Source organism: Oncorhynchus keta, unplaced genomic scaffold, assembly GCF_023373465.1.
Source record: "Oncorhynchus keta strain PuntledgeMale-10-30-2019 unplaced genomic scaffold, Oket_V2 Un_scaffold_5444_pilon_pilon, whole genome shotgun sequence".
NCBI lineage: Eukaryota > Metazoa > Chordata > Actinopteri > Salmoniformes > Salmonidae > Oncorhynchus > Oncorhynchus keta.
Genome location: NW_026290960.1, coordinates 1607661 through 1624379, shown reverse-complemented (window position 1 = coordinate 1624379; position 16719 = coordinate 1607661). Strand labels below are relative to the sequence as shown.

Here is a 16719-nt window from a genome sequence, read left to right as displayed (position 1 = left end):
ACAATGTGGTACTCTATCTCTGACGATCAAACTACGGTGTAGAGGAGGAAAGAGGGAGGAGGAAAGAGGGAGGAGGAAGGAGGGAGGAGGAGGAGGGAAGAGGCAGAACGACTGCCTTCCTCACACCTCACCTAGTTAGTCTGTGTCCAAATGGCATCCTATTCCCTATGTAGTGCACTAAGACCAGAGCCTGGTCAAACGTAGTGCACTATATAGGGAATAGGGTGCCAATAGGGTGTGTCATGACTGTCCTGACCCGGTCAGGTTACAGGAGACCACAACCCTACAGATTATCTCTCAACCCCAACAGAGGAGGAGAGATCTAGGGGTATGAAGATGTGGGGTGTTTTATGACCCCTCATGCCCCTGGTAAATCTCAGGCCACAGACAAATTCCTTTGTCCTGTTACTATGGAGAACCAGCCTCAGAACATTAAACATGAGATAAAGGGACTTTGGAAAAATGGTTTCCGTCAGCCACAATGGTGGTCATGACGATAGATGGAATATGAAAATGTATGTCATTTTTGTTTTGTTATTAAAGGTTAATAGATTAAGTTATTTCGAAAACATTGTAATGTGAAGCGTTTTCCTAGTATATGTTTGATGTTTATACATTGTACGTTGTATGGAAAATATCCAAATCAAAGAGAATGTTTTGGGGAAGATGAAATGTTAAGTTAGTTGTCTAAAATTGGATTTGAATCAAATCTAGACCTTGCCTCATTAACTTGGTACGCCCAGAGAATTGCCCTAAAGGCGGCTATGCCCACTTCTGACCCAAGGGTATAAAACCTGTGAGTATAGAATTTACGACAAGACTACGTGACCCCAGCTGCAGCAAGGTCTAAAAAGTCAACGAACCCAGATTGCAACGCAAGTTTGAGGACAAGAAATCCTTTTCTACCCAAGCTATGGATGAGTAGCTGTGTCTAAGCGGGTGAATTCAAGTCGAACCACCTAGCCTCCATCTCCCATCGAATCGTGGTATCTAAAGGGTTTCATTCCTATGCTGTGAGCTCTGAGCTACAGAGCTGTATGTCCTCAGAAGACCCCTTCCAGAGCAAAGGGTGAGGGAACAGACTCCTAAGCCAAAAAGGACACTGACATTGGGAGGACCCTCAGAGAGGTGTGCCGGAGTAGTGCGGCATCGAACAGCTGAAGGCGTACACAGAGAATCCTCGGAGATCATCCCCACGTAATTACATCATTATATTCTGACCCATAAGAGCGGCAGCTTGGGGCAAGCCTAGGGTTAGAATAGCAAAGCTGACAAATTCACCCAAATTTATATTTCTCTTGTGTACGTTCTTTCTCTCTCTCTATTGAAATCCCCATCGTGGGTAACGCGCCATAGTGTGTTGGGCCGTTATACTAAGTTCTAATCAATGGCCTATGATGTGTTTTGTCTATGTGTATCTTTAATCATAATTTTAGCTTTTTAGTAAATAAATATTCAACTAAGATTGGTGTGGTACGAACTCATTGGTGAGACCTGGGTCCATGCAGATTCACAGGCTATACGACGGTCAGAATGAGATTGTAGAGGTAACTGGTTAATTAGCGGCTGTTGTAAAATCGAAATTCTGATATTCTTTGAGTTAATTTGGGAAATAGAAACTCAATAAAAACTCGTTTTCTCATGGTGCCCTAGATTAATGAGTTAATCATTGCTTGATTCAGTTAATCACGCAATTAGAAACTTGAATCATTCGATGAACAACAGTTGTCACATTAACTAATACAATGTCACGACAGGTGTCATCATACAATCTAGCCCCTTTCACTTTCCACTGCTTGTCTCATAACCCCAGTCAGAGCTAGGAAGGGAGAGAACCACTTCCCAATCCTCCACCATCTGGTGACGCTGCCAGCAGCACCCTCTGTAAAGACGAGACACACACACACTCACTCACATAGACACAAACACACACACACACAAACACAAACACACACTTATGACATTTTGCTGTATGATTAATAATGGTATTTATTGCGTTACTGCTCAAATCAAATCAAATCTGCTCTTAGAGAAGATAAGCCACTGGTGTGTGAAATTAATGCTGGGTAAGATATTCTGAAATGTGCGTTTTCTTGGGCTGCAGTCTGAGGCAACTTGATCTCGCATGAAACTTTCACATGAATTGCAAGAGCCTGAATAACAATCACATTCTCAACCAGAAGACTGAAGGAGGACTCTCCATGGACCACAGCTAAACTGATCTGTAAACCTAAAACCACATCTCTTGTGTGCTGGCCAAGTAACAGTCTGTCACAGAAGACTACAATTAAACCAGTAGATCACAAGGAGTTAATTATAACTCAAATCATAAATAAATCACAGATGATATGTGAAATCATAAAGGACAGATCCAGGGTGAAAGATAATCATCACATATCCACTCAGATCCACTCAGATCATAAGTCATCCTCCTCTTCTGTTTGAAGAGGAGGATGTTACTGCAGTGTAGGGGGTAAGGATGTGGTTAACAGAGAAAGTTCTGAATGAGACTAGACCGGGTTATTTATTAATGATGGGGAGATGGGAACTAAAAGCCTGGTGTGAATCCAAAATGGCCCCCTATTCTCTATAAAGTGCACTACTTTTGGTCAGAGCCCTGGTCAAAAGTAGTCCACTAGTTAGGGGATACGGTGCCATTTGGGACACAGACTGATTTTCCATATATTTATTAGCTAGAGGGTAAAGTATGTTGCACCAGGCGAAGTCAGCAGCACTCTGCAGGGAGGAGAAGATGTGAAGGCAGAGTATAGAGTTGTGACTTATCTGACTTTACGTGTTCAGGTCTCAGGCAAGGTTAGTCTACTCATCACGCAAACAAGCTTGGGTCACAGAATTAAACCTCTATTGCATTACTTTCATCTCCTAGTGGGGCAAAGGGCCTATGTTGCATAGAGACACTACATTGCTTATGCTGCTAACCTGGTAAACCTGCTGAATGCTGATATTCCTGCACCAAAACATCCCTGACAATGGCTCTTTTCCGCTCATGTCTTAACACACCTGGACACATGGAGTTGCCTGTCGACAGTTTTATCTATTGTGCCGTTTACTTTCCAGCAGGATTCTAACCTATTTGACATTGAATTGAAGAGGAAGCCTTCTCCGTGTGCAGTTGTTTTGTCATCCTGTTTAGAACGACCCAGTAGAAACCAGGGGACTGTTTGTTTGACTCAAACTAGTAGAAGTGGAAAAGTTATTTCATCATCCTGCTTTGTAGAAGCAGTGAAAGTGAGAGAATTCTTCACTATCTCCTCAACCTGAGAGATAAAAGGTTCCAATTAACAGAAGGGCCAGATAAGGTGAAGTCCCCTCTGTGTTGGGCGGTGGAAGTGGCTGTGCTTTAGCTGGGTTTGGAATGGTCTCCTGGGCCCTGTAGGCAAGAGGCAGGAAGGAGCAGAGACGGACTCAGAGAGACACGCCATTACTCGCCTCAGGCCTTCCTTTACCAAACACTGTCTATCTCAAACACTCTCCTCTACAAACCCTTTCCAAACAACCAACAAACGAACAAAGAGTTAAGTGAAGAACATCGTCTGGGAATTTAAGATCAGGGCTCTCTTGGGCCGTCTGTATGACCCACTCATCCCTTTAAATGGAGCTACAAATGGAATGAAAGAAATGAGAAACAAATCATTTAGGTTCAGTACATCTCTTTGCTTGTTTGGAGTGGACCAAAAAACACTGTTTCTGATGTTCCTTTGCAGATATCTAGTCTTCCTACAGATCAAGAGAGATCTGTACCATGGTCGTCTCCTGTGTAAGACGGCGGATGCTGCCATGTTGGCTGCCTACATACTACAAGGTAAATGGACCACAGCAAACCCATGTATTTCTTGCCTATTTTTTTATTTAACATTTATTTAACTATTAGTGTCAGTTAAAGAACAAATTCTTATTTACATTGACGGCCTACCAAAAGGCAAAAGGCCTCTTACGGGGGCCTGGGATATTTTTTAAACATTTAAATACAATATAAATATAGGACAAAACACACATCACAACACTACATAAAGAGAAACCTAAGACAACAACATAGCAAGGCAGCAACTCATATGACAACACAGCATGGTAGCAACACAACATAACAACATGGTAACAACACAACATGGTAGCAGCACAAAACATGGTACAAACATTATTGGGCACGGTCAACGGCACAAAGGTCAAGAAGGTAGAGACAACAATACATCACACAAAGCAGCCACAACTGTCAGTCAGAGTGTCCATGATTGAGTCTTTGAATGAAGAAATTGAGATAAAACTGTCCAGTTTGAGTGTTTGTTGCAGCTTGTTCCAGTCGCTAGCAGCAGCGAACTGAAAAGAAGAGCGACCCAGGGATGTGTGTGCTTTGGGGACCTTTAACAGAATGTGACTGGCAGAACGGGTGTTGTATGTGGAGGATGAGGCTTCAGTAGATATCTCAGATAGGGGGGAGTGCCTAAGAGGGTTTATAAAGGTGTTTGTTATAAGACTTCATGGAAAAATACCACTGTCACCTACTGTTTTCATTGTGATGTGAGTGTGTGAGTTGAGGTAGTGTGGTGGAGGTATAGGTCTAAAGCTCAGACTGTAGCCTCCAGCACTGTGGCAGCATCCTCATTGGCATTCAGGCAGCTGATTTAAGGCTTAGCTCTCCTGCTCCCCTGCCACACAGAGACAAGGCCGCCATTGTCTGATTGTCTGGGCCTGGCTCTTACAGAATCTCAGGGCTACATGAAAGAACAGCAGTAGAAGAGCCTGGTTAACCTATAGCAGAGATATAGAAGAGAAGCTCTGACGGCATGTACCATGACTACAATAGATGTGGTTTATAACAGCCAGGTTAACCTATATCAGAGATATAGAAGAGAAGCTCTGACGGCATGTACCATGACTACAATAGATGTGGTTTATAACAGCCAGGTTAACCTATAGCAGAGATATAGAAGTGAAGCTAATTTTGCACGCCAAATTCTTCAGTTTTTGATTTGTTAAAAAAGTTTGAAATATCCAATAAATGTCGTTCCACTTCATGATTGTGTCCCACTTGTTGTTGATTCATCACAAAAAAATACAGTTTTATAAAAGGTCGCAAAGTTCAAGGGGGCCGAATACTTTCGCAAGGCACTGTATTTGTGTGTGTTGCAGACATCACAGGTAAAGTTTCTGTTGTCTCCTGTGTTCTCCATCCTCCTCCAGCTGAGGTTGGTGACTATGATCCTGGAAAGCATCCTGAGGGCTACAGCTCTAAGTTCCAGTTCTTCCCTAAACACTCAGAGAAGCTGGAGAGACGCATCTCTGACATCCACAAGACAGAACTAATGTAAGGTGACACCTGTCAAACACCTCATTGTGATTTTATTTGACACATAGTTCAGAGATATAGAAGAGACTACAGGGGTGGCAGGGTAGCCTAGTGGTTAGAGCGTTGGACTAGTAACCGAAAGGTTGCAAGTTCGAATCCCCGAGCTGACAAGGTACAAAGCTGTCGTTCTGCCCCTGAACAGGCAGTTAACCCACTAGGCCGTCATTGAAAATAAGAATTTGTTCTTAATTGACTTGCCTCATAAAATTAAAAAACCTCAGTCTCTGTCTGTAATCTCCATGCACACCTGATTCTGATTCATCATCCATCCCACTAGCCTCCTCCTCCCTCTCTTTCTCTCTCTCTCTCTACCAGGTGATTATGATATTTGACATAGCGCTTGTAATTGAATATAGTGTCATCATCAGCATGATGATTGTGGACCTAACTTGATACAAGATCATCCTATCTCTCCTAGATAGAATGTTACAGCCATGATGAAAATAGATATATTTCTGAGATACATTTTGCATGACCCTAGCTTAGCTGTAGATATGCAATTTCATATCCACATCATATGCTGAATATACAATATTTTCCTAGCTGCTATTTGTCCAACTCTTCCTGCTTATGGATAGTGGATGAAGGGACCGCAGTGACCTTAAGAGTGTGTGTGTGTGTGTGTGTGTGTGTGTGTGTGCGTGTGCGCGTGCACGTGTATTTCTCAGTACTGTACTGCTGTGTCATTAGTTTGTGGCAACCTGGGACAACTCTGCCAGTCAGCTGAACATCACATCATCCTCAAGAGGCTCTCTCTCTCCCCTCCCCCTTCACAGTATATGCAGTATCCATATATACAGACTCTACTACTGTAGACCACCTATGGGATCTTACCTCTGCTGCCCTCTAGTGTTGGTCTCTCTCATCTTTCACTCACTGAAATGAATGAAAGGAAATTCACTTTACAAATCATTAGCTCACCGCTGGAACCTTTTCCATCCATCACCACACAGCCCACAGTAATCTGTCTGTTGTGTCCTCATCTCCCAGAGGACAGACTCCGGAAGAGTCCGAGCTGAACTTCCTGCAGAAGGCCCAGGAGCTGGAGACGTATGGTGTGGACCCTCACCCCTGCAAGGTACAAACACCTTGATAAGAGAAGGGTCCATTATAGCTCTGCACTGGCAGAGTCCTTTTAGCTCTCTATTGATTCCAGTACAGCCTGAACCTCGTTTAATACAATATGTTTTTTTGCTATTCCGTTTGTGAGGCCAGTTGTACATTACATACAGATGTCGGATCTTAATTTGACACCTTTCGTCGCAGGAGGAAAATAATCCTGCAGCAGGAGGATTTGAATAATGAATAAATATTTAAAATCTCCGCCAGGGGACAGCTGGAAGCGGTGTTTGTATACAACACAGTACCTTACCTACAGGGTACCTTATGTAGGCTACATGTAGGCTACGTGCCGGCTACAGCGTGTCTTGTGTGGATTATAATAAATGGACGCAGCCTGCGATTTAACTACATTTTGACAGTTCATTCATAAGCTTAGGATATAGTTGACCATTGTACTGTATGTCGTAGCCTAGTGGAGACCAATATCTATCTTGTGTTGTTAAGCTATATAAAATGGTGGTTGTTGATGTGTATGGTTGCATTTCAAATACATTTTGGTACATTTGAATGTTGCAGTAATAGGACCTAGACCTAGTGTTTGAGCGAGTGAGAAAATAATTTTGATAGCATGTCCTGATCCCATTGACTCAACTGCTATTTTTCAGGGACTCACAAGGCTCATTTGAATTTCCTGATGTAGCAGGAAAATTCTCTGCGACAAAAGAGTGATCAAGTTAAGATCCGACATCTGTACAACAACATAGTATTCACTACTTGTGTTGTGTCTGTGTCAGGATGTGTCAGGGAACCCTGCCTTCCTGGCCTTCACTCCGTTTGGCTTCACTGTCCTGCAGGGGAACAGGAGAGTCCATTTCCTCAATTGGTGAGTAATAATATGGTTAGCATAGTCATAACTTTCGTCAAGCCTTCATTGTTTTACAGACAGAAATAGTTGCATAAAATGTAAGAGATGTAAGTGTGTAGTTGTTGCATAAAACGTGCGACATTTGGCTTGCCTGCCGTTAGCAATTGTTCTATTTAACCTGGCAGTCCAGAATCCCACAGTCTCAGACCTAAACCTATTTGTCCCTCCTCCTGACGAGAAAACAGAGCTGTTCTAATCTGCCAGTTGGTCACAAAGAATATTTCAACGCTTCTCACTGTTCTGTTCGGTTTTGACTGGTCTTGTCTTGTCTTGGTGGGTAGGGACGAGGTGACAAAGCTGAAGTTTGAGGCAAAGACATTCCATATATATGCAAATCAGAAAGAGGTGGGTTCCATGACATGCATTATTAAAATGGTTTCCTTTTTGCTCTGGAATTACACAGTGAAATTCATGTAGATAAACCCGTTTTATGCATTGGAAATGGCCTTTGGGGAGAAGGTGTAATTTATCCGTAATAGAGAAGTTAATGACTTAACTGGAAATAAGATGTGGGTCCATTGTTGATAGATAAATGTGTACTCATTGTTGTCTCGTTCATAGAAATAGAATGAATAGAAGTGGTGTCTCCATTCAAGTCAATGATAGCTTAATTGGTGGACTGGCAGCCATTTTGTGTGTACCCATGCCAGAAAGTAAAAGCAGGAAGTGTACCCTTCAATCTGTGCTATGATTTGAGTCAACACAACTGGCATTACAAAAAATGTATTCCATTGCATGAGCCACATCAGTTAGCATAATTTGAATGAACATTCTGCATTACCATGGCAATCCAGCCTCAGTTTATAGAACATTCCAAAATACCATGTAAATTATTGCATCACAATACCAGGGAGCCATTGCAAGTGTACCCATGAGTTTACCAGTAAAATGCCAGGGTAAGAGCTTCCAAACCCGTTCTATTCATTCTATTTCTATGGTTTTGGTAGCCAAGTTAGAGATGTGAAATACAAGATGTGCAAACTCTGTCATACTCAGATGTGCTTACGCATACCTACATGTGTATACTCACTACAGGACAAGAAGATCATCTTGACATATTTTGCACCTACACCTGAGGCCTGTAAACACCTGTGGAAGTGTGGAGTTGAGAATCAGGCTTTCTACAAGTGAGTTACACTGACTATCAGTAATTTAATCCATCAATCAATCAATATATGATACAATGTACACTACCGGTCAAAAGTGTTAGAATACCTACTCATTCAATGTATTTTATTTTTTTAAACTATTTTCTACATTGTACAAGACCAAGTCCATATTCTGTCAAGAACAGCTCAAATAAGCAAAGAGAAACAACAGCCCATCATTACTTTAAGACATGAAGGTCAGTCAATACGGAACATTTCAAGAACTTTGAACGTTTCTTCAAGTGCAGTCGCAAAAACCATCAAGCGCTATGATGAAACTGGTTCTCATGAGGACTGACACAGGAATGGAAGAACCAGAGTTACCTCTGCTGCAGAGGATAAATTCATTAGAGTTACCAGCCTCAGAAATTGCAGCCCAAATAAATGCTTCACAGAGTTCAAGTAACAGACAAATCTCAATATCAACTGTTCAGAGGAGACTGTGTGAAGCAGGCCTTCAGGGTCGAATTGCTGCAAAGAATCCAATAATAAGAAGAGACTTGCTTGGGCAAAGAAACACGAGCAATGGACATTAGCGTGGTGGAAATGTGTCCTTTGGAGTCCAAATTGGATATTTTTGGTTCCAACTGCCGTGTCTGTGGGTGAACGGATGATATCCGCATGTGTATTTCCCATCATAAAGCATGGAGGAGGAGGTGTTATGGTGTGGGGGTGCTTTGCTGGGGACACTGTCAGGGATTTATTTAGAATTCAAGGCACACTTAACCAGCATGTCTACCACAGCATTCTGCAGCGACACGCTGGTTTGTGCTTAGTGGGACTATCATTTGTTTTTCAACAGGACAATGACCCAACACACCTCCAGGCTGTGTAAGGGCTATTTTACAAAGGAGAGTGATGAAGTGCTGCATCGGGTGACCTGGCCTTCACAATCCCCCGACCTCAAACAAATTGAGATAGTTTGGGATGAGTCGGACTGTAGAGTGAAGGAAAAGCAGCCAGAAAGTGCCCATCATATGTGGGAACTCCTTCAAGACTATTGGAAAAGCATTCCAGGTGAAGCTGGTTCAGAGAATGCCAAGAGTGTGCAAAGCTGCCATCAAGACAAAGAGTGGCTACTTTGAAGAATCTGAAATATAAAATATAGTTAGATTTGTTTAACACTATTTTGGTTACTACATGATTCCATATGTGTTATTTCATAGTTTTGATGTCATCGCTATAATGTAGAAAATAGTAAAAAATAAAGTAAACCCTTGAATGAATAGGTGTTCTAAAACTTTTGACCGGTAGTGTATGTGCGATTATTACAATGTTATTACATTGCTAAATCTCTTTGTCTCTGTTCAATCACAGGTTGGACAAGTCCAGCCAGGTCAGAACAGTGTCCAGTAGTAATCTGTTCTTCAAAGGAAGTAGATTCAGATACAGGTAAATACATGTACTGGCTATAAGTAACGTTTTGAGGATCCTTCAGTTCAGGTTTTGGTGATAATGCACGGTTGAGTGTTATGTTTTGCCTCTGTGTTGGCTCTCAGTGGCAGGGTTGCTAAGGAAGTGATGGAGCAAAGTGCCAAAATAAAACGGGAACCTCCAGAGATTCACAGGTGAGCCTTGGTGCTTTTGATGTCTGAGTTACACAATGGCAGTTAGTTTGATGTCTGAGTTACACCATGGCTGTGTTTAGACAGGTAGCCCAATTCTGATCTTTTTCCCACTCATTGGTCTTTTGACCAATCACATTAGATATTTTTTCAGATCTGATCTGAATGGTCAAAAGACCAATTATTGAAAACAATATCGGAATTGGGCTACCCATGGCACTTAGTTTGATCATGTTGCTTACAACTCTAGATGGTGTGATTCCCACATGGCCCACATACTGAATATACACTATATGTTACTTGACTGTGAGTCCCTTTGGATAAAACTGTCAGCTGAATTACCTCCACTATATATCATCCTATCTAGAACCTAAAAGGGTTCTTCAGCTGTCCCCATAGGAGAACTCTTTGAATAACTATTTGTTTCCAGATAGAACCCTTTTCGGTTTCATGTAGAACCCTTTCCACAGAGGGTTCTACCTTTAACCAAAAATGGTTCTACCTGGAATCAATAAGGGTTCTCCTATGGGGACAGCAGAAGAACCCTTTTGTAACCCTTTTTTCTAAGAGCGTATGCCTGTAACCCCAACATGTAACACGTTTCCACAGGGCTGGTCTGGTACCCAGTAGGAGCTGTCCTTCCATCACCCACGGCCCAAGGCTGACCAGTGTCCCCCGACAAAGACGGAGAGCTGTACACATCTCCATCATGGAGGGTAAAACACACACTGGCCCCTCTCCACACACATCAGTTACAATCATTTACAGTAGACATAGATAGGGCTGGATTAAGTCTACTCATGTGTGTAACAAAACGTTATAGCACACAGATGGCTGGTTTGCCAGACCCAGATAAAGCCTACTCCTGGACTGAAAAGTATGCTCAATGAATAATCTCCATTGAAAGTACATTTTAGTCCATTAGTAAACTGGTCCCAGATTGCATCTGCACCGCTAGCAGGGCTACTTTAAACCCTACATTTACTTTAGAAGTGCCTTACAAAGCAGCTGCCATACGATTTAAACGTGTCTGAGGTCTATGCTGCTATGGTACTGCACTGCTTTAGTGTCTGACTGGTGCCACTTACAGTGCCTCTATTCTGGGGGCTTTTAACACAGGCACACACACACACAGGCACACACACACACACACACACACACACACACCAAAGACTGCACCAATTATCTATTCTCCTTTGTCATTCTTGCAATTCTCTCAAGAGTTGCTGTGACTGTAAGGTATTATTGTGGCAGGAGAAAGTCGCCTTGCTGGTTTGTAAAGAACATTCACAGTCTCTTTTACAGTATAAACAGGAACGTGAAGTAGCAACTTACCTACATGATGTCGGTTGCATTGTATTGTACAATGACAGGTCCTGATATTGAACCCCTCCAACCCTGTCCAAACCTTTCCTGTTCTTCACTGGAATCTACAGTGGTAATAATACCCAGCCTAAAAATAGCCCTCCTGTCAGGGCCTCTCCATGTATGTCACTATGGAGCATATGGTTAGAAGGGTATCCGTTTTAGGGGGTGGGGGGGTAAGATAACCAAACTGCAATTGGGCCACATTCCTGCTCTCAGGATGCTGCCAGTAAATCTCCCAGACTGGCTCACTGACAGAGACAGTTGTGTAGTGTAGCCAGCCATCGCCAGTCACAAGGACAAAGGGAAAGGGGACAACAGCAGACAGGGAACAAGGGACAAAAGTAGAGTGGACAGACACAGGGGAAGAGTAGGGTGGTAGGACGGTGGTAGGGCAGTTGTAGGACAGTGGTAGGACGTTAGTAGGGCAGTTGTAGGACGGTGGTAGGGCAGTTGTAGGACAGTTGTAGGACGTTAGTAGGGCAGTTGTAGGACGGTGGTAGGGCAGTTGTAGGACAGTGGTAGGGCAGTTGTAGGACAGTGGTAGGGCAGTTGTAGGACGGTGGTAGGGCAGTTGTAGGGCAGTTGTAGGACGTTAGTAGGGCAGTTGTAGGACGGTGGTAGGGCAGTTGTAGGACAGTGGTAGGGCAGTTGTAGGACGTTAGTAGGGCAGTTGTAGGACAGTGGTAGGGCAGTTGTAGGACAGTGGTAGGGCAGTTGTAGGACAGTGGTAGGACGTTAGTAGGGCAGTTGTAGGACAGTGGTAGGGCAGTTGTAGGACAGTGGTAGGACGGTGGTAGGGCAGTTGTAGGACAGTGGTAGGACGTTAGTAGGGCAGTTGTAGGACAGTGGTAGGGCAGTTGTAGGACAGTGGTAGGACGTTAGTAGGGCAGTGGTAGGGCAGTTGTAGGACAGTGGTAGGACGTTAGTAGGACAGTGGTAGGACGTTAGTAGGGCAGTTGTAGGACAGTGGTAGGGCAGTTGTAGGACAGTGGTAGGACGTTAGTAGGGCAGTTGTAGGACAGTGGTAGGGCAGTTGTAGGACAGTGGTAGGACGTTAGTAGGGCAGTTGTAGGACAGTGGTAGGGCAGTTGTAGGACAGTGGTAGGACGGTGGTAGGGCAGTTGTAGGACAGTGGTAGAACGGTGGTAGGGCAGTTGTAGGACAGTGGTAACTTGGACGCCGGTACAGTGTGCTTATTCACTCCTTCAACAGCCACCATGGTGAAATGCCTGATCCGGATTGAGACCAAGGTGAATGTGCATCTGTGCATGATCAACCACTGCTACCGTGATATAAAGGTCTGCGTCCTCCAGCTGGGGCCCAGACTCATGGGCAAGGTTCTGGGGGCCATACCCATCTTCCCTGCCCTCAGCCTCCGGGTTTGGGTCCGCAGAGGCCTCCAGGGCTTCGTTCAGGCTGAGCGTAACACCTCCTGGTTATGGCTCCAACAGGCCAGGTAGCTCCTCCGAAGGTAAAGGACCTCATCATCATGGCACAGGATCCAGAATCCCTTACTAAACCATCCAGGGTTACACTTACACATCTTAAAGAGCAAGTACATCATCATGGCACAGATTCCTCCATCTAGTGTTACAGATCTTAGTAACATTGCTTTGAAACAGCTTTGGAAGCCATGACCCTGGAGTCTGGGGTAACACAAGAAGCCTTCGAGGAACCTCTTCCTTCTCAGATTCCCTGTTTCCATTAGAGATGGAACGATGGCATGCGGCTCAACGGAAGTATTTGGTTTGGGTCTAGTGTTGTGCGAAATGTTGTCTCGAGTAAATGTTATGGCCGACGGCTTTGATTCTGAGTTGATTTAGTTTAAGGTCATGTTAGTAGTGTTGTAGAGTGACATCAGTGCCTGCATTTCATGTCTGTTGTGTAGCAGTGGTAGTGGAGCATTTGGAGAGGATTGGTTGGGGTATTCGAGGTATTCATGATTGCATCTTTCGTCACAATATTTTAATTAATAATAATATTAATTTTCACAAAGTCTGCTGCCTCAGTGTCTTTAGATATTTTTGTCAGATGTTACTATGGAATACTGAAGAGTAATTACAAGCATTTCATAAGTGTCAAAGGCTTTTATTGACAATTACATGAAGTTGATGCAAAGAGTCAATATTTGCAGTGTTGACCCTTCTTTTCAAGACCTCTGCAATCCGCCCTGACATGCTGTCAATTAACTTCTGGGCCACATCCTGACTGATGGCAGCCCATTCTTGCATAATCAATGCTTGGAGTTTGTCAGAATTTGTGGGTTTTTGTTTGTCCACCCGCCTCTTGAGGATTGACCACAAGTTCTCAATGGGATCAAGGTCTGGGGAGTTTCCTGGCCATGGACCCAGAATATTGATGTTTTGTTCCCCGAGCCACTTAGTTATCACTTTTGCCTTATGGCAAGGTGCTCCATCATGCTGGAAAAGGCATTGTTCGTCACCAAACTGTTCCTGGATGGTTGGGAGACGTTACTCTCGGAGGATGTGCTGGTACCATTCTTTATTCTGTGTTCTAGGCTGTGTTCTAGGCAGAATTGTGAGTGAGCCCACTCCCTTGGCTGAGAAGCAACCCCACACATGAATGGTCTCAGGATGCTTTACTGTTGGCATGACACAGGACTGATGGTAGCGCTCACCTTGTCTTCTCCGGACAAGCTTTTTTCCAGGTGCCCCAAACAATCGGAAAGGGGATTCATCAGAGAAAATGACTTTACCCCAGTCCTCAGCAGTCCAATCCCTGTACCTTTTGTAGAATATCAGTCTGTCCCTGATGTTTTTCCTGGAGAGAAGTGGCTTCTTTGCTGCCCTTCTTGACACCAGGCCAGATGCACTCACACCTGCCTGCTGCCATTCCTGAGCAAGCTGAATCAGGAACTTTAGGAGACGGTCCTGGTGCTTGGTGGACTTTCTTGGGTGCCCTGAAGCCTTCTTCACAACAATTGAACCGCTCTCCTTGAAGTTCTTGATGATCCGATAAATGTTTGATTTAGATGCAATCTTACTGGCAGCAATATCCTTGCCTGTGAAGCACTTTTTGTGCAAAGCAATGACGACGGCATGTGTTTCCTTGCAGGTAACCATGGTTGACAGAGGAAGAACAATGATTCCAAGCACCACCCTCCGTTTGAAGCTTCCAGTCTGTTATTCAAACTCAATCAGCATGAGAGTGATCTCCAGGCTTGTCCTCGTCAACACTAACACCTGTGTTAACAAGAGAATCACTGAGATGATGTCAGCTGGTCCTTTTGTGGCCGGGCTGAAATGCAGTGGAAATGTTTTTGGGGGATTCAGTTCATTTGAATAGCAAAGAGGGACTTTACAATTAATTGCAATTCATCTGATCACTCTTCATAACATTCTGGAGTATATGCAAATTGCCATCATACAAACTGAGGCAGCAGACTTTGTGAAAATTCATATTTGTGTCATTCTCAAAACTTTTGGCCACAACTGTAGTATAGCGTTAGCTTGCTAGCTAAGATTGAGTGGACACCAGATTTTAGCTAGCTACCGTTAGTATTGCTAGCTATTTTTGACGAACTTAGCTAGCTAATGACAACATTGCCATGTCTAAAGTTAATTCGTCAACATGATAATGCTAGAAAAGTTGTTTCCTACTAAACATTTGACTACTTTAGCAATACCATCATATTTCCATGCAGTATAGTGTAATTTAGACTAAACAGTCGCTGGCCTCCGTCCAGAATGACTGGGTTTATCAGGATTTTAGGGCACCAATGTGTAGTTTTGTTTCATGGTACACTGATATGTGTTATGTGGATTCACTAGTTGTGTAATAGGAGTTGTTGCTCATTGTCTTTATGATGGGATACATTTTCACAGCTCTGAGTTTGATGTTTATTCTACTATCTCTATCTCTCTCAGGCCTGGAGTCCCTGCGAGACTCCGCCCACTCCACACCCGTGCGTTCCGTCTCCCACGGCGACTCCTTCATGCCGCGACACCGTCACCACACAACAGATGCCGGCGAGGGCGGGTCATCCCAGCGGGTCATCTCTGACGAGGCCTACTGCCCTTCGGACAGTGTGCTGCCCACCCCCACGGCTGAACACAGCCTGGAGCTAGCCGTGGCACGCCACCCTAATGGAGCCCCCTGCAGCATCGAAGAGGAGGAGTCGGAGGCCGGGACTCCTGAGGGACAGGTGGCTGAGTTTGGCCCCGACGGCAGAGTGCTTCGGCTGGGTCGGACCAGGAAGTCTCTCCCTAACAACGAGGTGCAGGAGCTACATAAGTTCATCCTGAGTGTTTTGCGTATGTTCCTGGTGACCATGGGACTGCTGTTTGCCCTGCTCTCCCTCCTCATCATGCTGACTGAGTCTGACCTGGACATCGCCTTCCTCCGGGACATACGCAAGACGCCTGAGTTCCAGCAGTTCCACTTTGAGTATTTCTGCCCTCTCAGACGGTGGGTTGCCTGCAAGTTCCGCTGGATGGGAGGCTTCCTTATAGACAAGTGAGAAAGACTGAGCGATGGAGGGAGAGAAAGAGGAGTGAATGAAAAAGAGGCCTCCTCTGAGAGGACATATGTGAAGGATGGAGGGAGGATAGGAGGAAGTAAAGGAAGGCTGTAGACAGGAAGGGAGGGCTGCTCCATCTCAATGGGAATTAACATTCAAGCTTCTCCCACAAGTCACTTCCTGTTACAAGCCAAGGACCGCCCCCTTCGCTGACCCTCTTCCCTTTTCTAATCATCAGACTGAACGGAGGACATTTTCTGAGCTCATGTTTTACTTTGGAAATTCAGGTCATTTCAAGGTACTTTATTTTTTACCAAGAGACAAGTTAACAGAGTTATAAAACAACATGAAATGAGATGTCTGAGGTCTGTTGTAGGCCTGGGAGGAAACACATATTATTCAACCAACAGAACAGTTGCCTTTATTTTCTATTACTTCATATGAACATCAATTGTAAGAGAGAAAAAAACTGTATAATAATAAGATGGATACAAATATATTAGATGGACATATAAAAACAGAGGTGTGAAGTGTTGAGTTGTGTACTGTTTGAGCTGAGAAAGGATGAGAGAGAGAGATGAAAAACCATGCCTTTTACTCTTTTGGGGTCAACATTTAAAACATCCATGATAATCATTCTAATGCTGCTGAAACTTTCATTTGGGCTGCTATTGGAGGAGAAACATTTCTACTGGCAGGAGTACTGAATTCTGGAGTCTGACAAAGAAACAAAGATATGATATTCAATAGAAGATGTAAAAAGGTACGTTTTTGAATGAACAGTACCATTCAAAAGTTTGGACACA

At 43.9% G+C, this 16719-nt stretch overlaps 2 protein-coding genes across 2 annotated transcripts in view; one reads left to right on the top strand and one right to left on the bottom strand.

Annotated features, from left to right (window-relative positions):
* LOC118360873 (alpha-protein kinase 3-like) overlaps nucleotides 1–8419 on the bottom strand; it is a 135018-nt gene extending 126599 nt beyond the window's left edge. Inside the window, exons 1-2 of the mRNA XM_052516884.1 lie at nucleotides 8383–8419; nucleotides 6287–6436 (exon numbers count right to left, since the gene is read on the bottom strand). The gene's annotated coding sequence lies outside the window, so the exon portion shown is untranslated. The remainder of the gene's footprint in view (nucleotides 1–6286; nucleotides 6437–8382) is intronic.
* The window catches only part of LOC118362693 (FERM domain-containing protein 5-like), a 112577-nt gene extending 96127 nt beyond the window's left edge, over nucleotides 1–16450 (top strand). The window contains exons 5-14 of the mRNA XM_052516887.1: nucleotides 3726–3823; nucleotides 5200–5323; nucleotides 6356–6443; nucleotides 7222–7310; nucleotides 7634–7697; nucleotides 8388–8479; nucleotides 9818–9892; nucleotides 10000–10068; nucleotides 10675–10781; nucleotides 15321–16450. Coding sequence (XP_052372847.1) covers nucleotides 3726–3823; nucleotides 5200–5323; nucleotides 6356–6443; nucleotides 7222–7310; nucleotides 7634–7697; nucleotides 8388–8479; nucleotides 9818–9892; nucleotides 10000–10068; nucleotides 10675–10781; nucleotides 15321–15913 — 1399 coding nt within the window. The 3' untranslated portion in view covers nucleotides 15914–16450. The remainder of the gene's footprint in view (nucleotides 1–3725; nucleotides 3824–5199; nucleotides 5324–6355; nucleotides 6444–7221; nucleotides 7311–7633; nucleotides 7698–8387; nucleotides 8480–9817; nucleotides 9893–9999; nucleotides 10069–10674; nucleotides 10782–15320) is intronic.
* The last annotated feature ends 269 nt before the right edge of the window (nucleotides 16451–16719 follow it).